Raw genomic sequence first — 25,467 nt, forward strand, 5'->3', positions numbered from 1 at the left:
CAATTCTCGGTACTTACAGAACCATAAATATCAAGATTGAAAAGGGCCCTGAAGGCCATATCTCCCTACTCTCATTTTATTCTTGGCAGAATGTTTTCTGTCTCTGTCTTCAGTTCCCTTCCTCATAAGCCGTGTTCCTACCCTCCTCAAAGCTTCCTCTTTCTCGAAGTCTATTTCTAGCAGCCTATCACAAACCCCTGTATCTTCACTGCCTCTATAAATATCGCTGTCCCTATTTCAAAATGTGAGTTCTAGTTCTCCCACCTGAGATCGTGAGTTTCAGTCCTCTGTCATAACCAATCACCTCACTTATACTTGGGAAGCCTTCTCCTGTTAAGTCACTCTGATGGGGACTCAGCCCCAGCCAGAGCCAGTCTCTGTACATCTATAGTGTCTCCAAAACAAAGAATCATGGCATTTCAGACCTGAAAGAAAACTCAAAATAATCTGGTCCAATGTTTTTAAAACATTTTTACTACGTTTCACACATTTTAAGATCTATGAAATCCATTTGACATCACAATCTCACACGGATAACTGAAACAAGTTTCATGAAACAGTACTTACCCTTACTATGTGAACGCACTGAAAATTTCTATTGTATTCCTTTTAAAAAAGAAATTCAGGTGCTATCCACTAAATGGACTTCACAACCCAATAATGGAATGGAATCCACAGTCCAGGACACATTAATCTAGTCCAAACTTCCCGCTCACTGATGAAGAAACTGTAGCTCAGTCCAGTTCAGTTCCCCAGCCACAGAGCGTCTGTCTATAAAATTGAACTCGGGGTCTGTCTGACAGGTCCCAGACCAGTGTTCCTTACATACACTAAACGCCTTCTCTAACCAGTCATGACCACCCAACCACACCCAGTGCTCAGACATAACCCTGAGGCACCAGATCCAGTCACTGAGACCACCCTGGTGTCCAAGCCAGCCCCCCAAAGTTACTGCTCGTCGTCCCCCTGCGGCCGCTCCTTCATGCTTCCTTAGATCCAAGTCCCTTCGCAGACACTATCCATCGAACAGTCTCCTCCGACTCACTGCCTCACACTTTCTCTATCGTAGTGCCCTCGCAGCCTCTGCCTCGTGCTCTCCGAGGTCAGAGTCCCTTTGCATTCACTGCCTCTGGGTCGCACACTCCTCGCAAGCAGCTACATCTCGGTCACAGTCCCCTCGCTGTCACTGCCTCTGGGTCACAGTAGCCTCACCGCCCCCTCCTTACACTCCCCTCGCTGTCACTGACCCACTCTTCTTTCAGTCGGTCTCCTCGCGGTCCTAGCCCCACAGTCGGTTCTCGCAAAGACAGCCGCAAGGATATGCACACACTGGGTCCTCACCTGCAGCGGTGAGGTCACGCTCCCCCGGCCCCTGTCCCGTCGGATTTCTCCCAGGCGCCGCGTCACGGACAAGGGAAGTTGAGGAGGTTGCGGGGAGACGCCCGGGAAAGGCAGCTGACGGAACAGCGGGCCGGAAGTCCCGCCCACTGCCCGCCCTCTTGTCAATCCGACAGCGACACTTCCCTGAAAACCACGACCCCTGACACAGTGGTTCCGCCCCCCACAGAGGCCCTAGGGAGGGAGCGGCTGAGCAGAAAACACCAGACGCAAGAGACGAAGGGGCTAAAGGGCAGCTTCCATGCGGAACTGGAGTTGGCGGTGAAGACGCCTCCTCGTGAGGAGACACGGCTGTGAACTGTTGCGCCTGCTCTCTGGCAGTCAGTCAAGATGGGCTAAGCGGCGGCTTCCCTTTCTCCCGGCCAGGTTCCTCCAGGGAGGACCTGTTCGCTCTGTCTCCCCCGTCTGGAGCAGGGCAGATGGCCATGACGCCTTCCACCGGAGACCCCTGGGCGACTGCTTCACCACTGCGCCAACTTTGCCCTACTGGGTCGTGTAGGGAGGATTCGTGTCCGGCAGTCAAGTCCTGTGGTAACCTGTAGCTGGTCCCAAAGCCGGGTTTCCTCCTCTTATTTCTGACCCAGGTTGGCTCGCCCGACAAATGATCAGTAGGAATCCACCAAGGGCTAGCTGCGCAGGAGCGTGTTCAAGGGAGGCCAGCTGGTAGGAAATCACATGTAGCAGGGTACCTGGTGAAGAGAAGTTTTCCTTTGCTAGAATGAACCTTCGGAGGGGTCCCTTTTGATTCCATAGATGTAAGGCAAGCAAATACCCAGTGTCATGGGAGAAGAATAGAAAAGAACTTGTTGATGTATTTATTAGTTTTTGTCTACATGCTTGACTTGAAAGTGGCCGAGAAGTGGGTAGATACACTTAGGCTTCTGCTGAGGAGCCTCCAGGGAGAAATAGGATTTACTGTTACCCTTTCCCTTTAGGATTTCAAATAGTTATTTGAACGTGGCCTACAGGGTAAGGTGCTCCACGTAAGGACGGACTGCTGGCTGGAGAAGACATCAGGAACCACAACGGAGGGGCTCCTGGGTGGTTTAGTCCATTCAGCGTCCAACCTTGCATGGCTCAGGTCAGGATCTCCTAGTTCCTGAGTTGAGTCCGGGGTGGAGCTGCCTGCTGTCAGCAGGGAGCCGCTCTGGGTCCTCTGTCCCCCTCTCTCTCTGCCCCTCCCGCACTCAACACTCTCTTTCAAACATAAATAAACATTAAAAAAAAGTAATTACAAGGGGAACATCACTACAAAGACAGTGGGGATGTGGGTAGTAATAATGTCAGAGTCTTAAAGGGCTAATTTCATACACAATTTGGACAGCGTTCCTGATACTATGGGCAAATCCTGGAGAAAATGAATGTGTGTTTAACCTAGTAAGCTGTGTAAGGTGTAGAGTCGCAATAGCTAAGCAACAATACTGGATGAGAGATAAAGACAATATACAAAATGTATTTTTAAAAAACGATGCACAAATAAATTCTTTTCAATATTATTTATAATGGTAAAAAATTATAAATAATCAGTCCCTTACTAAGGAAATGGCAAAAATAACCAATGTATAACCTAATGGAGTAACTGCAGCTATTAAATTATGCTTATGAAAATCATAATGCAAATAAAATGACATGAACACTGCACATGACAATAGGCGAAGTGAAAAATCAGGGTGCAAAATTGTATATATGATTTTTTTAAACCCTCCCCAAAAAAAAAACACTGGTAGAAAATATACCCAAATATTTACAATTGGTTATGTTTGAACACTTGAAATATGGGTTCTCCCCACATTGCAAATACAGTAAGAACATATTACAATAAAAATAAAACACTAAAGTGTAAGGCCTAAAACTCAATATACTCAGTTGCCAAACTGCCAAATTATCTTTATTTTGTTGAGATATTTAACAGTATAAAAAAGTTCATATTTCTTCATGGTGATATCTTTATCCAACTTTTCAAAGATTCAATAGTAGAAACAGCCGAATGCTGCTACAACACAGAATAAACTGTCCTAAAAAGCAAGCAAAACAGAAAACACACAAATCCAGAACATTAGTACTAATGAAGGGCTAAGGGGAAGATAGGCAATTGAAATTAACATCATCTCAGATATCGGCCAATTTTCAGGCGTGAAGATTTTTTTCCTCTTCAATAGACAAAGGGTTTCCAGATTATAGCCATACAGTTGCTTGCCTCAGGGTAGCTACAAAATTGCTGGCTCAAAGGGTAGGATGGGTAAAGAATTAGATTTTCTGAAGGTAGAAGTAAAATGCAAACTAATGAACTGTATGTAATTCATATTCATAAAATAAGTATTCCCATTTTTCCTGATTTATCACAGAAATAACAATGTATGAAATACATTGAATTTCTTGAAGTAAATGCGTATAAAATCACAGATAAAAATAATAGCACCTTACAGGGGCGCCTGGGTGGCTCAGTCGGTTAAGCGTCCTACTTCGGCTCAGGTTGTGATCTCATGGTTTGTGGGTTCGAGCCCTACATCGGGCTCTGTGCTGACAGCCAGCTCAGAGCCTAGAGCCTGTTTCAGATTCTGTATCTCCCTATCTCTGACGCTCCCCTGCACATGCTGTCTCTCTCTCTCTCTCTCAGAAATAAATAAATCATTAAAAAAAAAATAACAGCACCTTGTCATAAATTCTGGATAAGGCAAATGGTTTCCAGGTGTGTTTTCTTAATGGATAAAATTCATTTATCCATCTTTTAACTTGGAATCACAAAAAGTTTTCCAAATCCCAATCAAACTTGTTAAAACAGCTTTTAGGTAATTATTACAGGAGATCCCCCTGCCTCAGCAACTCCTGCCCAACAAATCCAGCCTGGTACTACCGGCAGAAAAACAATCTAAACTCAAGTACCTAATTACTAACCAAAGGAAAATTCTTTGGTTAGCCCAGTTCCCTGCCTCCTTGGGTGGAATAACTGTGAGGTGTGTTCTACAACGATGCTATCTGTGGTGAGAAAATTTTTGTTTTAATTTTTCAGGCCTTTATGGACTGATACTTTTGTAAAATACAATAAAAATAAGCACAGAAATGCAATGAAAAAAGAAACATATAAAATCAAAATACAGCCTAAACGTTTTATTATCAGATTGAATCGATATAAATTGCTTTGTCAAATTTCTGGAAGAGCTTCTGAACTCTTATACTCTATTTATGTACTTGTTTCAGGAAGGACCTGGAAACAGTACAAGGACTGGCACTGGCCTGCGGATTCCACTTGGGCCACTGTTCTACAGTGCTGCCCAGAGTTCTCCTGAGACCCAGCCTGGTTATCCACAGCCATTATAGTCGCAATAACGTATACTTTTTTCTCTCCTCTCTCATGTCCTCATCCTCTACCAGTGCTTCCTGGGATCTTCTCCCAAATAAACAAAATAAGCTCTGAAAATGAGATCTAAATATATACTTGACTCAACAAAATGGACTAAATATATGGCAGACTAAGTTAGCCACCTAAACCAGGCTCTGAAAAATTAATTTTATTTATTTTTATTTTTAAAAAGGCTGTGTAGACATCTCTCCCACCAATCTTGTACTCTAAAAGCAGATCCTGATCATCTTTATTAAGTAGTAACTGAAAACTAAAGTTTCAAGTGAAATATTTGTTAATGTATTNAGAAGCCATGCCTGTCTTATTCATCATTTTATCCCTAGCACCTCCAGTACAGGGCTGGCACAGAATAGGAGCTCAGAATATGTGTTGAATGAATGTGTTGTATAAAGACTAGGGAAATATGCATTCTTAACCACAAACGGCAGGAAAAATCATCACTTTAGCTTGACCCTTCCTCTAAAGAGCAGATAACTAGATTTACATAGTACTACTGTTCATACCTTGACCCCAAGGGGAGTTGAGCATAAAATGAAACTGGTAGGAACACAGAATTTTAGAGCTAAAAAGTATCTAAGTTCATCAACACAAGCAGCTTCCAAACCTGGCAGTAAGCATAATCATGTGGGAAACTTTAAAAAATTCAGATTCATTGACTCAACGCCTGACTTACCGGATCAGAATCTACTTGAGTAGGGTGTTGGCATCTGTACTTTATTTTTTTTCACAGTCCCTGCTTTATTTTCATTTAGCCACACATGCTTAAAAAAATACACTTACAAAATACCCAAACATCAGGAATTTAAAGGGCAAAAAACAAGGGGCTTATGCGCTGAAAGAATATCCTAGGCTTCAGAACAAAGCAAAATCAATTAACTACTGAAAATTTCTTTGTTCAAAACACAAAGATATTTTATTTTTAATGGGATTTAAAAGTGTTTTGTTTTGTTTTTCATAAAAGGACCCCTTTAAGGACAAAAACTAAGCTTCTTGTATTGCCTGACACAGGGCCTGGCTTCCCTTCCTTGAAGGCCTTTTGTAAAATACAGATGCAGGCATCTGTATTTTAAACTAGTTCCCCAGGGATGCCTGGGTGGCTCAGTGGATTGAGTGTCCAGCTTCGGCTGAGATCATGATCTCATGGTTTGTGAGTTTGAGCCCTGCATCAGGCTGTCTGCTATCAATGCAGATCCTACTTGGGATCCTTTGTGCCCCTGTCTCTCTCTGCCTCTTCCCCATTAGCTGTCTGTCACTCTCAAAAATAAATAAACATTAAAAACAATTTTTTTAAAATTTATTTCTAGGAGACAGAGAGAGAGAGACAGCGTGAGCAGGGGAGGGTCAGAGAGAGAGGGAGATACAGACTCTGAAATAGGCTCCAGGCTCTGAGCTGGCAGTCAGCACAGAGCCCGACGCGGGGCTCGAACCCACGAACCACGAGATCATGACCTAAGCGAAAGTCGGACGCTTAACCGACTAAGCCACCCAGGCGCCCCAAACATTAAAACCAATTTTAAGCTAGTTCCCCAAATTATTTTTAGGCAGCCACAGCCCGTCTTTGGGAAAATCTAGTATAGCTTCCTAATGTTACTGATACAATCAGAGAAAAGTCCAATAACTTACCTAATGTCATTCAATTAGAAAGTTACAGAGCTGGAAATGGAACCCTTTTCTTAAGTCACTCAACCCAGTTTCTGTTCTATTCTACTATACTTTAAAAAAAAAAATTTAAGTTTTATTTATTTCAGTAATATATACACTCAACGTGGGGCTCGAACTCACAACCCCAAGATCAAAAGTCGCATGCTCCACCAACTGAGCCAGCCAGGTGCACCTACTCTACTCTACTTTCATTCTGATCCTACTAATTCACAACCTAGGAGCATATGGATAGAGAAAAGGATCATTTCTGGAAGGAAGTGTCATAGAACAACATATGATTAAAATATATAAAACATTCAGCCAATAACATACCAGTGTTTAAATGAAACCTCTTTTTTTAAAATTCTCTTTATTTTTGCTTAGCTTTGAGAAATAGCTTTAAGTAATTAATTTTATTACTGAACAAAACTCACTTTTGCTCATGGAATCCCTGCCACCCAAATTCGTAGTTAGCCAGGTGCTATATGTCTATTAGCACCGAATAAGCAATCTGATACTCTCAAAACCACACTTGTGAAGAGTTACATCATCTGCACACCTACAAATCTCCTGGCCTGTTAGTAGCACATTAGGTTTCTTCTGCTTTAGTGATACAGTAAAGGAACAGTAAAATCATCCCATCCAGGAGTCTAAGACAAACATCTAAAACTAAATTGTCCTCATATCTTAATAATTATTAGATTTGGAATATCCACATGTCCTTGGAAAGGACAAATAGGCTTCCAAATGGACTTACATTCATGAAAACATCATGAATATAGTTGTCAGTGTCAGCATCCCAGAAACAGCGAGCAGCCATGCTGAAAAGTCAAAGAATAAAGAATTATAAACAACATAACGAGGATCTGAACTGCATATATTTGCAATGAGTAAAAGTTTTCCTTGATACACTCTTATAGATCAGTGCTTCCAAACAACCTTTTCACAGGTTGGCACACAGAAAATCCTGTTTGTATACAGCAGAACATACTGGATAAACGAGGAGGGACTGGATTCATAGCCATGGGACTGACAGCCCAGGGGCTCTAACAGCCTCAGACTCTGACTGGCTACCTGACAGCTGAAGGGATCACTACTTTGAAGTCCTTGGTGTTCTGGATGGGAAGCTCTGTTATAGATTACTTCAGCCAAGATATTTTTGTGTAACTTTAAGAGAAAATTAATACCTAAGAATTATGACTGAAATGACCTCAATTCTGCACAATAATATTAAAAAGTAGGTCTGGAAAGGACCCAATAGATTATTTGATCCAACCTGATCATTTTGTAGAGTTCCAGAAAAGAAAAGAAAAGAAGAGAAAAGAAAAGAAAAGAAGAGAAAAGAAAAGAAAAGAAAAGAAAAGAAAAGAAAAGAAAAGAAAAGGACAAACTCTGAACTAGAACTCAATCTTCTAACCTCTTCTACACCCAGTATTGTCTCTACAGAATTGCTATGCTACCTCTGAATTCTCAGATTGGCCATTCTCCTCTCCCCAAATCTTGAGTAAGAAAGAATGTTAGGCAAAATAAAAGCCAATTAAAAAATGGAAACAGGAGTGCCTGGGTAGCTCAGTCAATTAAGCATCTAACTCTTGATTTTGGGTCAGGTCATGATCTCACAGTTCTTGAGATCTAGCCCCATGTCAGGCTCTGTGCTGAGCATGAGCCTGGTTGGGATTCTCTCTCTCTCCCCCTCTGCCCCTCTCTGGCACTCATGCACGGTCTCTCTCTCTCTCTCTCAAATAAACATTTTTTTAAAAATGGAAACAACTTATGGGGTGTCTGGCTGGCTCAGTCAGTAGAGCATATGACTCCTACTCTTGGGGTTGTGGGTTTGAGCCCCATGTTACATGTAGAGATTAGTTTAAAACATAAATTTTTGAAAAATAAATAAATAATGAAAACAAATGCACAGTAGTTAAATGGTAGATGAAATTATGGTATTTCATGGCAATGAAATTCTATGCTGCCAGCTGCCATTAAAGAGATATTTTACAAAGAACTTTTACAAAAATGTTTACAAACTTTACAAAAAATAAAAATATGTTCACAATATAAAGTCAAAAAACTAAACAAATGTTTTACATTTTTATTAAATATATATGAATCATCATTACCATTTATTGAGCACTTACTTTGTGCCAGCCACTAGTCTAAGTAAGTGCTTTACATGTATTAACTCATTTAATCCTGTTAAGTAGGTACCATTATTATACCCATTGAGTAAATATGGAAACTGAGTATCAGAGAAATTAAGTAAACTTGCCCACGGTCAAACAAACAGTAAATTATAAAGTCTGGCTTTGAACCTAGGCAGCTCAGCTTCAAGTTATAGAGAAAGATAACACATACACCTTATTAATATTGGTTCATTTTTGAAAGTGCTTCTTTAAGGTTTTGCATAGAAGAGTGTCCCATCCTAATATTTCACACATTCTTTTTTGTATTTAATGTTCATTTATTTATTTTGAGAGAGAGAGAGAGAGACGGTGCACCAGCACAAGTAGCGGGTGGGGCAGAGAGAAAGGACAAAGAGAATCCCAAGCAGGCTCCATGCTCTCAGTGCAGAGCCCAACACAGGGCTCTCCATCTCACCAACTTTGAGATCATGGACTGAGCCAAAATCAAGAGTCAGACACCTAATTGACTGAGCCATCTAGGTGCCTCTCATACATTCTTAAATAAAAAAAGTTCCATCTATTTCCAAATTACAACAGTAACAATGTGAAATAAGTTAACCTACTTAATTCATCACCAACAAGTATTTACTTAGCAGCTACCGTATGTCCAAAAAGAGAAAAATCTATGTCGATCCTCAAATAATTCCCAATTTAATTAGGTGAAAAAAATTAACACACATAAAAAGAATAAGATAATGTACAGCTGATGCTAATTTATCAGTTATTCGGATTCAAAAGTATTGTAAAGTCTGTCTAGTCAAAATCTAATTTGCACATTTGTACTAAATTTGTAGAAGTGCTACAGAAGTTTAGAGAATTTAGACAGGAAAAAAAGCCAAAAAGAGACACATGAAGGCAGGAATATAAACATTTACTTAACAAACATTTGTTGAGGGTCTATTACATATGAAGCAAAGTGCTAGGTACAAATGATACAAAAATGCATAAAACACAAGCCTTGCCTTTAAAATGTGGTTTATATATAATTTACCAATAAAAGGAACCAGGACTTCTCAGAGAAATGGTCAATTCTAGGGCCAGGACTAGAAATGTGTAAGACAAACCTGGGACTTCTGGGCCACACCAAAAAAGAAAAAAAGCTTTACTGAAAAAGAAGTATTTGTGTCAAAAGAACTAAGAAGCAGCAGGATGGAATAGTCTGCAGAGGCCAATGTTTTCACCAAGATCAGTTAGCAAGGCTGTATTAAGTGAATCAGAATGCAGCTGAAGCAAATAAGACCAGGGGAGACAAAATTCCAGAGAGGTGAACTGCAAGGAGGTAAGCGGATATCCTGCCTCAGAATTCTTCTCCCTGGGGTATTTGCCAAGTCCAGGCACAGGACTAAAAGCTAAGAACCCAGGGTTTGCCCAGCTAGAGAACCAATTACTGAGCGAAAAAGAAACCAGCAGGACTATTGGCAGCAAAGGACATAAAACCGGAGACTTGAGGAACCAAGATCACTGTGAAAAAGTGGAGTAGAACTGAGCCTGTCATGTGGTAGGTTTTCCCCTCAAGACATGTGCTACATTTTGAAAATGAAAGCCAAGTGTAGTGGGCAAAATAACAGCCCTCTCACCAAATACATCTATGTCCTAATGTCCAAAACCCATGAATACATTACATTATATGGGGACAGGGGAGAGTTTTACAGATATATTACTAAGGATCTTGAGATGGAGAGAGTATCCTGGATTATCCAGGTGGGTTCAATGTAGTCACACAAGTCCTTATAAAAGAAAGGAGGAGGTGGGAGGGTCAGGGTCAGAGTCAGAGAAACATTTGAAGATGCTATGCTGCTGGCTTTGAAGATGGAGGAAGAGTTTATAAGCTAAAGATGCAGGCAATCTCTAAAAGCAGGAAGAGGTAAAAGAAGGGATTCTCCCTTAGAGGTTCCAGAAGGAATTTAGTCTTTCTAATACCTTAATTTTAGCTGAATGAAACCCATTTTGGATTTATGATCTCCAGAACTGTAAAATAATATTTTTAAGCCCCTGGGTTTGTGGTAATTTTTTAAAGTTTATTTATTTATTCATTCATCCATTCATTTATATTTTAAGTAATCTCTACATCCAACATAGGACTCGAACTCACCACCCCAAGATCAAGAGTCACACACTCTTCCAAATGAGTCAGCCAGGCACCTGTGATAATTTTTTACAGCAGCAATAGGAAGCTATACACTAAGGCAAACACTTTCGAAGTAAAGAGTAGCTTTATACTGAGGAGACAAGTGTAAAAGTCAGTACCTTGTGGGGGTAGGGTCCCGTCTGGAGGCCTTCTTTAAGAAAGAAGGGTGAACTGAAGGTAGAGTGAGCCTCATCAAAACTGCAACCCAACCTCAACTCTGCCTAGTACCTGACTGGATTAAGGTAAGCAGTCCACAGTCTACTTGAATGGAAAAGAAAAGAGTAAACCCTCTCTAGAAGAAAATAATATTATCTAGAGGTTCTATAATTTTTTGACACAATGCCCAAGATTTAAACTAGGCATGCTAACAGAGTCACATGAAGGAAAACCAAGACAAAAAAAAAAAAAAAAAAAAAAAAAAAAAAAAAAAAAAAAATCAATGGAAATAGAATCACACATAATCCAGATACTAGAGTAAGCAGACGATGACTTTAAAATAATTGCTATGACCAAAATGTAAAAAGGGAGGAGAGAGGAAGGATGAAGAACTGGATAAAAAAATAATTTTCACTGGCCTCACTGACCACTTCTAGTGGCTCCAGGAGGTGCTGAAGCATGCATGCTGCTACCGGCTGGCAGAGCTGTGACCCGGACATCAGTGAAAGCAACACAGTGCAAGGAGGAACATGAAAACACTGTAGATTAATCAAATCGCAGATGCCTTCCAGGGATGTGGCTTAAAGTACCAGCATTCATTGTCAATTTAATTAAGTGCCAGGTGTAGTTCAAGCACTTGCAGATCTAGCTACTTATGAACAAAATATTTTTTTTTAGTGTTTATTTACTTAGTTTTGAAGGTGGGGAGAGGCAGAGGGAAANCAATGGAAATAGAATCACACATAATCCAGATACTAGAGTAAGCAGACGATGACTTTAAAATAATTGCTATGACCAAAATGTAAAAAGGGAGGAGAGAGGAAGGATGAAGAACTGGATAAAAAAATAATTTTCACTGGCCTCACTGACCACTTCTAGTGGCTCCAGGAGGTGCTGAAGCATGCATGCTGCTACCGGCTGGCAGAGCTGTGACCCGGACATCAGTGAAAGCAACACAGTGCAAGGAGGAACATGAAAACACTGTAGATTAATCAAATCGCAGATGCCTTCCAGGGATGTGGCTTAAAGTACCAGCATTCATTGTCAATTTAATTAAGTGCCAGGTGTAGTTCAAGCACTTGCAGATCTAGCTACTTATGAACCAAATATTTTTTTTTAGTGTTTATTTACTTAGTTTTGAAGGTGGGGAGAGGCAGAGGGAAAGAGAGAGAGAGACTCTTAAGCAGGCTCCAAACCCAGCACAGGGCCTAATGCAGAGCTTGATCTCATGACCGGGAGAGCATGACCTGAGCCGAAAGCAAGAGTTGGACACTTGGGGCGCTCAGTTGGTTAAGTGTCTGACCCTTAATTTCGGCTCACAGTTCATGTGGTCAAGCCCTATGTCAGGCTCTGCACAGACATGTGGTGACAGGAAGGATTTGCTGCTGCCTTGGGTGATGGGAAGGAGCCTGAAGGCATATTTTCCAGAGTGGTTTAGTATCACTGAGAGAGGTTTCAACACCCCTGCCCTTTGCAGCTGAGTGTCTTAGGAAAAGGTTTTTTCCCCACGATGATCGATGATCGCAATAACTGAAATAAGGGCTAAGAATTATTTGCCAACACTGTGTAAGTTGATCAGCAATTATGTTAATTTACATTTTAGTAATAGGAGTGAAAGAAAGGCCCCTTCTGCCCTTGGGGCAGATTCAGAAATCTCTTTCACAGATTGTGCAAATAATGCTTGTGTGGTTTTAAAAAAATAATAATTTCACTAGAGAATTGGAATCTATAAAAAAGAATTACATGGATATTCTAGACCTGAAAAATATGATAACTGATATTAAGAATTCAGTCAGGGGCATTTGGGCGGTTCAGTCAGTTAAGCGTCAGACTTCAGCTCAGGTCATGATCTCACGGTTTGTGGGTTCAAGCCCCACATCAGGCTCTATGCTGACAGCTCAGAGCCTGGAGCCTGCTTCAGATTCTGTGCCTCCCCCTCTCTCTCTGCCCCTCCCCTGCTCACACTCTCTCTCAAAAATAAATAAACATTGAAAAAAAATTTTTTTAAAGAAAAAGAGGGGCGCCTGGGTGGCTCAGTTGGTTAAACATCTGACTCTTGATTTCTGTTCAGGTCATGATCTTATAGTCGTGAGATCTAGCCCCTCATCTGACAGCCAAGAGCCTACTTGGGATTCTCTCTCTCTCTCTCTCTCTCTCTCTCTCTCTCCCCTCTTTCAGTCTCTGAAAAAACAAAAACAAAAACAAAAAAAAAGAAAAGAAAAGAAAAATATCCAAAAGGAAGTAAAGAAAGAAAACACAAAAACTCAGAGAAGAGCATAAAAGATATGTGGAGGGGCACCTGGGTGGCTCAGTTGATTAAGCATCCGACTTAAGCTCAGGTCATGATCTCACAGTCCATGGGTTCGAGCCCCATTTCGGGCTCTGTGCTGACAGCTCAGAGCCTGGAGCCTGCTTCAGATTCTGTGTCTCCCTCTCTCTCTGCCCCTCCTCCACTTGCTCTCTGTCTCTGTCCCTCAAAATAAAATAAAGACATTAAAAAATTTTTAAAAAAAGACGTGGAATCCAGTAAAAAGAGCATCTCCCTCTATATACAGGTAACTGGAGTCCAAAAAGGACAATAGAGAGCAAACAGAGCAGAAGCAATACTTGAAAGCTTAATGGCCACACCTAGCACCCAGATGTTAGTTTCTAATGCTATTCTCCATAAAATGAACCAGAGCTCCTTGGAGGAGTGGCTAATTCTAGAGCTGGAGCAGAGAATGAATAAGATGAACATCTTACACTGCCAGTGAGTAAGTGCTCAAGAAACCCCGTAATAGTAGAGTATGTCAAAGGGACACAGGAGTCAACTGAAAGAGCTGCCAATGGCCCAAGCTGTAACACTGAGTAGTAAATAAAGTAGTTCTAGATTATAATCCAAAGTATAAAAATCCTGAAATAAATAAGTAATAAGATGCAATTATTAAATGCCAGAATGTAAGAAACTCTCCAGGATAAACAACCCAATTTCTTTAAGAATTAAACGGCAAGGTAAAAAAAGAGAAAATGAGATAAAAGAGGGAGTAAAAATGATAGATTAAAAGAAACTTAAGAGGGGCGCCTGGGTGGCTCAGTTGGTTAAGCATCCGACTTCAGCTCAGGTCATGATCCCACGGTTTGTGGGTTCAAACCCCGCATCGGGCTCTGTGCTGACAGCCAGCTAGGGAGTCTGGAGCCTGTTTCAGATTCTGTGTCTCCCTCTCTCTCTGCCCCTCCCCTGCTCACGCTGTCTCTCTCTCAGAAATAAATAAAAACATAAGAAAAAAAAAAGAAGGCAACTTTTAAAAAATAAATAAATAAAAGAAACTTAAGAGATGTATCAACTCCTTTTGGCTGGAACCGCCATCTTCCACTAATCTGCAAAATGACCAACACAAAGGGAAAGAGGAGAGGGACTCACCATATGTTCTCTAGGCCTTTTAGAAAACATGGAGTTGTTCCTTTGGCAACATACATGTGAATTTACAAGAAAGGTGATATTGTGGACATCAAGGCAATGGCCCACAAATGTTACTATGGCAAACCTGGAAGAGTCTACAGTGTTACCCAGCATGCTGCTGGCATTGTTGTAAACAAACAAGGGCAAGATTCTTGCTAAGAGAATTCATGTACGTATTGAGCATATTAAGCACTCAAAGAGCTGAGATAGCTTCCTGAAGCATGTGAAGGAAAATGATCAGAAAAAGAAAGAAGCCAAGGAGAAAGGTACTTAGGTTCAACTGAAGGGCCAGCCTGCTCCACCCAAGGAAGTACACTTTGTGAGAACCAATGCAAAGAGGCCTGAGCTGCTGGAATTCATGGCATGATAAATGTAAAAAAAAATAAAATAAAAGACCTCAAGGCTGTAAAAATGTTTCTCCTAATTGAGCAGAAGTGTGGTGTCTTCTCCCCCAAAGAAATATTTCAAGCAAACTTTGTGTCCGAATTCATTGGATGATGTCTTTATTCAAAATTGGTAGGTTTTGGGGAGCTTGGGTGGCTCAATCAGTTAAGCTTCTGACTTTGGCTCCGGTCATGATCTTGCAGTCCATGAGTTTAAGCCCCATGTCAGGCTCTGTGCTGACAGCTCAGAGCCTGGAGCCTGCTTTGGATTCTATGTCTCCCTCTCTCTCTCTCTGCCCTCCCCTGCTCACACTCTGTCTCCCTCTCTTTCTCTCTCTCAAAACTAAACATTAAAAAAAAGAGAGAGATGTATCAACTAAATACAATGTGTGAACTTTATCTGGATCCTGATCCAAACAAATTGTAAAAAAAATATAAATACATACACTTAAATACATATTCATACACGTATACAGTGACCCCTGAATCACCTGGGTTGAACTGCACAGGTCCTTACGTGTAGATGTTTTTTCAGTAAATACAGTACAGTGCTGTAAATGTATTTTCTCTCCCTTATGATTTTCTTAGTAACATTTTCTTTTCTCTAGCTTATGTTATTGTAAGAATGCAGTATAAAATACCTATATAAAACATGTTAATCAACTGCTTATGTTATCAGTAAGGTTTCCAATCAACAGTAGGCTATTAGTAGTAGTTAAGCATTGGGGGAGTCAAAGTTGTATGCATATACAAAAAGTTATTTTTGATTGTGCAGGGGTTGGGGCCCCTAACCCCTACACAGTGCACAAGAGTCAACTATATATGAGATAACTGGGGATATTTGAATGCTAACTGAGTATTTTATAATATTCAGGATCAACAATATTTTAGATGTGATATTTTATTATGATAAAAGGGTCCTTGGGGCACCTGGGTGGCTCTGCAGGTTAAGCATCCAACTCTTCATTTCAGCTCAAGTCAAGATCTCACAGTTCATGGATTCGAGCCCTGTATTGGGCTTTGTGCTGACAGTGCAGAGCCTGGTTGGGATTCTCTCTCTCCCCCTCTCTCTGCCCCTCCCACTCTCTCTCAAAATAAATAAATAAATAAACATTTTTAAAAAAATAAATAAAATAAAAAGGGTCGTTAAATTTTAGAGATATTGTATACTGTTGTATTTACAAATGAAAGGTATGATAACTGGAATTTGCTTCAAAATAATCTGGTGGGACAGGAGAGTAAGCAGAGGGATAAATAAAACAGTATCTGTATGAGCTGATAAACTTTGAAGCTGAGTAACAGAAAAATGGGAGTTCCTTAGTCCCTGTACTTTTGCATATGTTTGAAATTTTAGATGATAAAAGTTTTTAAAAAGGAGGGGGGAAGGCTTGAATGCTATGCTGTAGAATTTGACCTTATCACATTTAACAAAGTGATCACAACCAGTTTAAGGAGTTTATACCTGACAGGGTTTAAAATAAACTCTAAAGAGTTCATGGAAAGAAAATGAGGTGTACTTCTGAAAGACTGTTCTAGTATGCAAAATGAAACGTAGAGGAGAGAGATCAGTCTGGAAATGCTGACAAGGGGCTGCTAAGTAACCCTGGCATCCAGCTTACAGTGCATACAGTGGGAGAGAGTAACAGCTAAACCAGACAAAAGAGGACTCTGAGGTTTTAAGCCAGAGTCAACAGAACCTTGGTAATACTGTGAAAGACAGAGAAATTTAAATGGCAGGTGGACTGAAGAAGAAGAAGGGAGAAAAAATTTACAACTATATTTGATCATGTTGAATGGGGGAGTGATAAAGTTTCAAAGTATTTCTTTATGTCTTTGAGGTGAGAAATTCTCCTGAAGCCTTTTGACCCAATGGTAAAAGGACACCATGGTGAAGAGTACAGCACCAAGAGTCAGAAGACTAGGCTCTATTAGTTCATCTGACACCAGCCAGATGAATAATTTTGGGCAAAGTACAGTGACCTTCATAAGTGTCATCTATAAATGAAGGGAAGTAGACACTAGAAAATATCCAAGTCCCTTCCAAATCCAACATTCTGTAGTAAAAATTCTCACTTATAATATCTCCAAGATATTTTTAAAATTCCTTTAACAAATATCTTGATAATTTCTTATAAAATACTATACTAAGCACTGTTTGCAAAGGGAACATGAGATGAACACTTGGGCAGACGAAAAGACAGGAAATACATATTTTGAACTCACCAATACATGAACGACAGTTTGAGGTCATGAGAATGAATGAGTTCATTGAAAAAGCATTGAGAAGAGCCCAAGAACAAGAACTGAGCCTTGAAGAAAGCTCACAGCTGGCAATGAGGGGAGAAAGGAACCAGGGAAGGAAAGACAGTAGTCAGAAAAACAGAAAAGAAAAGAAACAAGTTAGATAAGTAACATCAGGGCCAAAACCAAACAAAAACAAACAAACAAACACACACACACACACATACACACACACACACACACACACAAGCAAAGTGAATTTTAAGAAATAGAAGCCCAGGCCAAGAATAAGAGGTAAGAAAGGGTTACTAGATATGCTAATTAAGAGGTCTCAGACAACTTTAAAGAAATTAATTTAGCAGAATGATAGGAACAAAAACAAGACACAGAGGAATTTAGGAAGAGACATATATAATATTCCCATTCTCTCTTTAGGAGCATGTATACATAAGCCCTATGGATACAACAAAAAGTGAGTTACCTCACAGAGCTCACTCAGAGTTGTCGAGCTCACTCAGACTTGTCAACCTCACTGTTCAGTACCCAGATCTTTTTGGTTAACAGCTCCATTTTGTTATGCTGTCTTTTCCTCTCACTCTTACAAAGACACCATCTTTCTGAATTGTCAGGAGGGTGAATACCTAATAAGAAACATTTAAGAATAAAAACAAGAGAGAAAAAGCAACTACTCACAATACTCCTTCACCTCTTTGTTCTCCAATCACTACTTGCACCACCAATTTATATCGGTCAAATCCCATTTCTAGAAAGAAAAATAAGAATGTTATCTCTAAGTAAAAGTGATAAAAGTATAAGTAAAAGTGTAAAAGTGATAAATATGAAGGTATATTTGACTAGAAATGGACACAGGCATTCAGTCTACAAGCACTGACTGAGTAGGTTGATAAGCTTGGGAGTCAGAGAGACTAGAGGACAAATTTTACCTGGTGTGTAAGTCAGCTTACCAAATGTGTAAACTTAGACAAGTTATTTATCTTCTTGGCTTCATCTTCCTCATCTGTTAAATGAAAAATATTACTACCTACCCTGGGGACACTGTGAGATGAGATGAGATAAGATATAGTATGATGACCTTAAAAATAAAACTGTCAAGTTATTTTACCAGCAAAAAAAAAAAAAAAAAAAAATGAGTTTATTCAGGAAGGGCAGAGAATTGCAATTCAGGACATGAAAGCTATAGCAAAACCATTTGCAAATTCAGAGAACAAAGAAGTCAGTTCTTTTGTAGAGGAAAGGACACTGGGAAGGCTGTTATAACCAAAAAGTTCATTGGAGTAAACTGGGAGTTAGAAGTGTAGTGGCTTTTCATTGCCTGAATTTTGACAGTCTCTCATTGGCTGGTCTGTTGCTGGGCAAGCAGAAAATCTTTCTTTCTCCTGCTGGGGTAGTGAAGTATAGGCTTCTTCCTGTGGGGCTGATAAGGAACGGTATGGTATTAGAGTTCCCCCTTCTGGCCTCCCAACTCCATTTTAGTGAGGTTTTGCTTTATTAATTTTCACAATATATAAAGCATCTAGAACAGTACTGATACACACTAGTTTCTCAAGAGATGGCAGCTTCCTCCGTTTGTCTCCTACTCTAAGTCACTTTTCTTGCCTTAAAAAACTCACAGTAGCTGGGAAGGCAAACATGAAGAATAAAATGAAAATGCAATGTATTAATAATTACAATAGTGGCATGTCTTTTAGGGACACAGGGCTGGCAGCTCCTTCCTTTGTTTGGACAGTGGGTAAAGGATGACCAGAAAAGACTTCTTGGAGGATAAGATACACGAGCTGAGTTTTGAAAGACAAGTGGGAATTTACCAGGCAGACAAGGTCTCTTCATTTTATAGCATGAGCAAAGGCATAGAGTATGGGATATTTAGAAAACCATAAGCAGTTCAGTAAGGGAGAAAATAAAATAAAATAAAATATAAAAATAAAGTTTAAAAAGTTTAAGATTCTGTTGTAAAAAAAAAAAAAAGTTTAAGATTCTGAAGTATAATGGTGTGGTCTAGCACAACTCTGCTACTTCCCCAGAAACCATACTGCTAAAGCAGCAAAATCCTGAAAATTCTCACTAACATCAAATCTGGAGAGAAGAAACCTGAATGGGCATCTTTATCTCCTCCCCTTTTCTAACCAAAGACTAGTGGAAACTGCTGGAACAAAAAAAAAAAAAAAGAAGGAAAGGAAATGGGCAAAGTTGAAACAGAGGCAACTCTTGATGAAAGTAAAAGTCTCCAGAGTTATATAGTAAATTAGGCAAACAATCTGAAGACCACAGGTCTCCTCCCATGTGAAACATGGAGCCTAATTCAGGATACTTAACAAAATCTCAGGAGACAGAGCCCAAAGTACTGCACACAGTTCCATGGAGCTTCCTATTTACCCATTTCTCTTCCTCCTTTTCTGATACCCATGCAGCTAGAATATTATATATACAGCCCTTAAGTCATAGTTCTGAGGGAAAAATAAAATAATCTCAGGTATAGTGGGAGAGTACAAAAGAAATCACCCACACTATATCAGAGCAATTATGAAAAGACCAAATGAAAAGATCTGAAAACCATACCACATCAGAGTAAAATGGAAAGAAGCCAACTGGCAATATGCAATGATGCAGCAGCAAAAACAAAAGAATAACAAGAAAGAAACAAACACACTGTTTTAGGGGCGCCTGGGTGGCTTGGTCGGTTAAGCGTCCGACTTTCGCTTGGGTCATGTACTTGCGGTTCGTGGGTTCGAGCCCCGCGTCGGGCTCTGTGCTGGCTGCCAGCTCAGAGCCTGGAGCCTGTTTCAGTCTGTGACTCCCTCTCTCTCTGACCCTCCCCTGCTCACGCTCTCTCTCTCTCTCTCCTAGAAATAAAAATAAAACATTTAAAAAATAAAAAATAAAAAATAAATTAAAAAAAAGAAACAAACAAACACACTGTTTAAAAGACAAAAACAGGGTGCCTGGGTGGCTCAGTTGGTTAGGTGTCCAACTTCGGCTCAGGTCATGATCTCACAGTCATGGGTTCAAGCCCTGAGTCGGGCTCTGTGCTGTTAGCGCAGGGCCTGCTTGGGATTCTGTTTGGGATTCTGTCTCCCTCTCTCTCTGCCCCTCCCCAACTCATGCACACATGCTCACTCGCTCTCCCTCTCTCTCTTAAAATAAATAAATAAAACTGTTTTTAAAAAGTGAAAACAAAAATGCTAATATGCAAACAGTAGTTAATTCTGTGTGATAGAAATTCACAGAATTGCTATTTTCTTCTTTGCACTTTTATATACTTTTTTCATTTCTAAAAACTGAAACAAATTAAGAAAAAGAAGAAAATACACCAAAATATTAAATAGTAACTACCAGGGGCGCCTGGGTGGCTTAGTCGGTTAAGCATCCGACTTTCGCTTAGGTCATGATCTCGCAGTTCGTGGGTTCGAGCCCCGCATCAGGCTCTGTGCTGACTGCCAGCTCAGAACCTGGAGCCTGTTTCAGAGTCTGTGACTCCCTCTCTCTCAGACCCTCCCCTGCTCACGCTGTCTCTCTCTCTCTCTCTCTCCTAGAAATAAATAAAACATTAAAAAAATTAAAAAAAAATAAATAAATAGTAACTACCTTTGGGTAATGGAATTTTATATAATTAAAAAAACCCTTATATGTATTTTTCTAGATTGTCTAGGTTAGTACAATGAAAATATATTACTGTTAAATAGATATTTTCTTCCCTCCAAAAAATGTTACATTTTTAAAAAGGTAGACAGAAAGAACTTTTCAGATGGTGTATTATTAACAAAAAAAGAGACAGAGACCGAAAGAACAGGGAGAAAAAGCACAAGATGTGTATATGTAAAGCTTAGCAGGAGTGGAGAGGTGAGTAGGGCAACTAGCTAAAGACTCTGAGAGATGGGCCAAGGTCAGACTGTGAGGGTATGAATGCCTGGCTAAGGAACTGATATGTTGGTGAGAAAAACAATCAAGAATGACAGGAGAAAGGAGCCCTTGTAACTTCTGGTCTTTCCCATACTGGAATTTCTCAGATAGTGCTTGCATACAATGTTTTATTTCACATCTTTATACTTTTCCACTATCTGCAAAAACCCACATGAGTAAAAGCTACGAAATAATTGAGAAGACTAGACACTGAAAAGAAATTTGTGTTTAAAAGAATGCACAGCTTATGTCTCTTGTTTAAAGATCAGGAAGGAAACAGGTAAAATTGAATGTTTGAAGGGAACATACCATTTCCAATTATCACCACGATTACCTTTTAATTTATCTTTAATGGTTTCTGATAAATGCTTTGTGAGCTGAGGCATTTCTTCTGGAGAGTATTCAGCATTTGCCAGTTCCTCCTTAAGCACAGCATGGATACAGTCTTTAACCACAGAGGGTCTGAACCTAAATGAAACAGTTTGAAACATCTAGTTGGTAACTCCAAAACTCCAGTGTACCTTCATAGTCCAACTGCCTCCAGCTCTTAGTCACTAGAACAACTTAATCTTTCAGTTTCATATGTTTTATTATAAAAGTGATATAAACAAATTAAGAAAACAAGTCCTATTCCTGATTTATGCCTCAAGCCTGGACCTTTCCCCTGAACTTCAGACCACATATTCTTTTTTTTTTTTTAATTTATTTATTTTTTATTTATTTCTAGGAGAGAGAGAGAGACAGCGTGAGCAGGGGAGGGTCAGAGAGAGAGGGAGTCACAGACTCTGAAACAGGCTCCAGGCTCTGAGCTGGCAGTCAGCACAGAGCCCGATGCGGGGCTCGAACCCACGAACTGCGAGATCATGACCTAAGCGAAAGTCGGATGCTTAACCGACTAAGCCACCCAGGCGCCCCTTCAGACCACATATTCTAACACAGAGTCCATCTGGATGTCTAATAGACAACTCAAATTTGATACATCTAACATCCAGCTTTTTAAAAAATTATTTTAATGTTTATTCATTTTTGAGAGAGACAGAGACAGAGCACGAGCCGGGGAGGAACAGAGAGAGAAGGAGATACAGAATCCGAAGCAGGCTCCAGGCTCTGAGCTGTCAGCAAAGGGCCCAATATGGAGCTCGAACTCATGAACTGTGAAATCATGACCTGAGCCGAAGGAGGACATCAACCAACTGAGCCACCCAGGTGCCCCCAACATTAAGCTTCTCACCTTCTCCCCTCCCTAGAATTGTATCAGTAAATGGTAACTCCATTCTTTGATTTGCTCAGGCCAAAAACCTTGATGCCAGTCTTGCCGCCTTTCTTTCTCACAGCCGCCTTTCTCTCTCACAAAACATATCCTGGTTCATAAGCAAATCTTGCTTAAATCATAAGCAAATCTGAAGCAGTTCTACCTTCAGAATAATCTGAAATTCAATCATTCTCACCATCCACTGCTGCCAGCTTGGTCCAGGCTACCCTTCCCTCCTGCCTGGATTACAATGGCTCCTAACAAGTCTCTCTGTCTCTGCCTTTGCTCCCAGATCCTGTTCTCAACACAGCAACTAGACTGGTCCTGTTAAAATATATGTCAGATCATGGCCTCCTCTATTCAAAATACCCCCCAAATATTTCCCACCTCTCTCAGAGTAAAAGCAGCATCCTAACTATGATTTACACAGTCCCATATGATCTACCCTACCAAATTCTCTGACCTTGTTTTCTGCTACCTTTCCCACTAGTTCTCTCCACTCAGGCCACACTGGCCTTCCCTATGTTGATCACACCAGGCATACCAACCTCAGTGCTTCTGCACTTGCTGTTAACCTCTACCTGAAGTTCAAGTCTCATTCTATATGCATAGCTACCTCCCTCACTTCTTTCAAGTCTTTTTTCAAAAGTCACTTTCCCTAGCCACCTTCTCTAAAACTTCAAATTGCCCTCCTATTACTTCATTTTGTATCTCACTTCCCAGTACTGATTACTATCTCCTACACTATACAGTTCACTTCTGTGTTTGTTTTGTTTGTTGTCCTTCTACCCAGCTAGAACTTAAGCTCCATGAGGACTTCTATCTGCTTTGTTTACTGTTATATCCCCGTTTCTCAGAATGGCACCCAGCGCACAGTAGAAAATAAATAGTTTTTGAAGGAATGGATTATTGAATAAATGAAAACAGAAAAAACACCCCTAATTTCACCACCCTAACAATATCATTAGCATTTTTGTTGTATTTATCATAGAAACTCTAGGTTCATTTTCTGGGCTATATATTCTACCCGTTGATTTGTCTATTATGTGCCAAGTAACCAGAATGTTTCAGGTTTTGAGCTTCTAATGTGATATAATATTTGGTAGTATTAGTCGCCCCTTATTTTTAACAGTATTTTCTCTGCTCTCTCGCCTAGTTATTCTCATAGATGAACTTTAGAATCACCAACAAATTTTCCAGGATTTGATCTGTTCAAAAAGGGGTCTTCCTATTAATAAACATACCATATCTGGTTCTTCTCCTTAAGCCTTTTTCATTCTCAGTGAAATGTTAAAAGTTTTGTTGAAACAAGTCACAAATAATCTCATAGGATTATTCCCACACGATATATATTTGTTAATCTTGTTCTGCTTTTGTTCTGTCTTACAACAGAAATGCAGGCAAACGGCAATCTATGCATTTAGAAACTTTTACCAAGATAACTGGACATACTTTTTAATATGTCCTTTCACCCAGCCGAAAAATGCTGCATGAAATTTTATCACATTATAACCTAAGTTCCTGGCTTCCAGTATTTGCCAAGCATTTGATTCAGCAATCTGGCTGCAAGCAACAGAAGGGCTTTTTTTTAAATTCATATATTTTTTTATCTTGTGAAAATTAAGTAAGTGATGGAGGCTACAGCCCCAGCGGACTGTCCCCTGCACTGGACTGTGTACTTTAACTCTGGGAAAGTATCGCAGTGGTGGGCCTAGAACATCCAAATACTACCTGGGTAAGGCTTTATATACATACAAATCCCAAACCCTGCAAAGGAGTAGGCGTATTCTGACACACGTAGGCACACAGTATGCGTGTGGCTGAATGGCATTCTACGCAAGGCGCTTCTTTACTGCTCTTCTCTCTATTCCATTCATCTCTTTTCCTCAGCCCACGTCCCGGGTCTTCTAGAGCCAACCATTCCCACTGCGCTAGCCTTAGGCGCTCCCAGGGCCCTAACATTGCAACCGCAGGATGGGTCTTGAGATGCCTGTAGCAGCTGAAAGCTCAAGAAAAATAGCTTCCCACCCTCCCAGCCCGTCTCCTCCCCATCCTGNGAGGTCAACCTGCCCGACCTAACTGTCTCGCAGGTCGCCCCCACCACACCCGTCCGTTACCCGCCTTTGCTGGAAAATGGGCCGCAAAATATAGGTATTCTCGGGCTCCCCTGCGTTCTTCTCCGTCTCAAGCAACCCATCGGCCGTGCCTATAGAGAAGGACGCAGCAGTCGTCCCGGCCATGGCTAGGGCTTCTTGGCCCAATGTGTCGAGATGAAGGCCTGGCTGGTTGCGGCGCGGGGCTGCGAAACCGTCTCCAGGGCAACAGCGCCGCCCTTGGCCCTGACGTGACGCGGCAGCGAGCTCCGGTGAGGGAGGCCCTCCCTTCTCGGCGGGTCTGGCGGCCCTCCGCTACGCCTGCGCACTGTGCACCCGCTGCAGGGCAGAAACTGGCCGAGCTAGGGTGACCCTACGTTTGGCGCAGGGCTGTTTGAGCCCTGTGGGGATCACAAAGCGTTTCGAAGCTCGTCAGCTTTTATTAACCGCGCTATAAGTTTAGGAAATTGGCAGGGAACCTGAGGCCCGTAGAGGTCCAAGGATTTAAGTCTATTGAGCGGTAGGGCTCTGACTTTAAAAAGGCCTTCTCACTGTGGCCTGTGGGCAAGTCCAGCCTTCAATTCGTTTTGCACGACTTGTGAACGGTTTTATATTTTTAAATGATCGAAAAAAAATCAAAAGACTGTTTCATGACACGTGAAAACTACACGTGAATTTAAAATACCAGTATCCGTAAAGTCCTGTTGTAACGTAGCTGTGCTCTCGCACCTCGCACATGCGTGGCCGCTTTTGCGCTGTATTGGTAGAAATGAGCAGTTGCAACGGAAACCATATGGCCCTTAAAGTCTATAAACTTTTATCTGTCCCTTTACAAAAAAAATTGCAGTGCCCTGCTCTAATCCTTAACTGCCAACTCACAGTTCCCCCAGCCTCACTCACAGGCTTACTCCCTGTGCAAAATTCAGAAAGGAGCAGACATTAAGGTGTATGCCCACTTAAGAGCACCAGTTTCTGGTCCTGTTTTAGAAGACTGTAGTATCTTGGCCTCTACCAGCTTCAAAAACTAAGAAAAGATTATGATCTCGCAGTTCATGGGTTTGAGCCCCCCATGGGACTCTGCTGACACTCAAGAGCCAAGATCAGATTGTGTTTCCCTCTATCTGTCTCTCCCTGGCTTGGGCTCTCTCTCTCTCTCAAAATAATAAATACACATTAATTAAAAAAAAAAAGAGAGAAAGAAATCATACTCCTAATACACTGACCTTTCCTCCCCTTTTATGATTTCTTCAGCTATATTTCTCTTACCCTACCTACTC

At 40.8% G+C, this 25,467-nt stretch overlaps 2 protein-coding genes, 2 long non-coding RNA genes and 1 pseudogene across 4 annotated transcripts in view; 2 read left to right on the top strand and 3 right to left on the bottom strand.

Annotated features, from left to right (window-relative positions):
- The window catches only part of PCYT1A (phosphate cytidylyltransferase 1A, choline), a 46,518-nt gene extending 45,056 nt beyond the window's left edge, over positions 1 to 1,462 (bottom strand). Inside the window, exon 1 of the mRNA XM_077767680.1 lies at positions 1,342 to 1,462. The gene's annotated coding sequence lies outside the window, so the exon portion shown is untranslated. The remainder of the gene's footprint in view (positions 1 to 1,341) is intronic.
- LOC144234364 (uncharacterized) lies at positions 1,445 to 4,859 on the top strand. Its single transcript, XR_013335932.1, has 3 exons — positions 1,445 to 1,982; positions 2,334 to 2,479; positions 4,597 to 4,859. It is a non-coding gene; the product is annotated as an uncharacterized LOC144234364 (long non-coding RNA).
- Positions 3,261 to 24,487, bottom strand: DYNLT2B (dynein light chain Tctex-type 2B). The gene is made up of 5 exons (XM_077767681.1): positions 24,219 to 24,487; positions 21,180 to 21,313; positions 17,621 to 17,690; positions 7,158 to 7,221; positions 3,261 to 3,413 (listed from the first exon to the last, which is right to left on the bottom strand). Exons 1-5 carry the CDS (start codon positions 24,335 to 24,337, stop codon positions 3,366 to 3,368), a joined length of 435 nt encoding a protein of 144 aa, XP_077623807.1. The 5' UTR covers positions 24,338 to 24,487; the 3' UTR covers positions 3,261 to 3,365.
- LOC144234382 (large ribosomal subunit protein eL21 pseudogene) lies at positions 14,229 to 14,670 on the top strand (annotated as a pseudogene).
- Positions 18,055 to 19,660, bottom strand: LOC144234363 (uncharacterized). The gene is made up of 2 exons (XR_013335931.1): positions 19,596 to 19,660; positions 18,055 to 18,362 (listed from the first exon to the last, which is right to left on the bottom strand). It is a non-coding gene; the product is annotated as an uncharacterized LOC144234363 (long non-coding RNA).
- Positions 24,488 to 25,467: the final 980 nt, after the last annotated feature.

The sequence above is a fragment of the Crocuta crocuta genome, unplaced genomic scaffold (assembly GCF_008692635.1).
Source record: "Crocuta crocuta isolate KB4526 unplaced genomic scaffold, BGI_CrCroc_1.0 scaffold45, whole genome shotgun sequence".
Classification (NCBI taxonomy): domain Eukaryota; kingdom Metazoa; phylum Chordata; class Mammalia; order Carnivora; family Hyaenidae; genus Crocuta; species Crocuta crocuta.

Coding starts and splice junctions, on each gene's coding strand:
- DYNLT2B (XM_077767681.1), bottom strand. CDS start 24,337: ATGGCCGGGACGACTGCTGCGTCCTTCTCTATAGGCACGGCCGATGGG. Junction 21,314..24,218: donor CGGCCCATTTTCCAGCAAAG/GCGGGTAACGGA, acceptor TGTTTCATTTAG/GTTCAGACCCTCTGTGGTTA. Junction 17,691..21,179: donor CATTAAAGATAAATTAAAAG/GTAATCGTGGTG, acceptor TTTTCTTTCTAG/AAATGGGATTTGACCGATAT.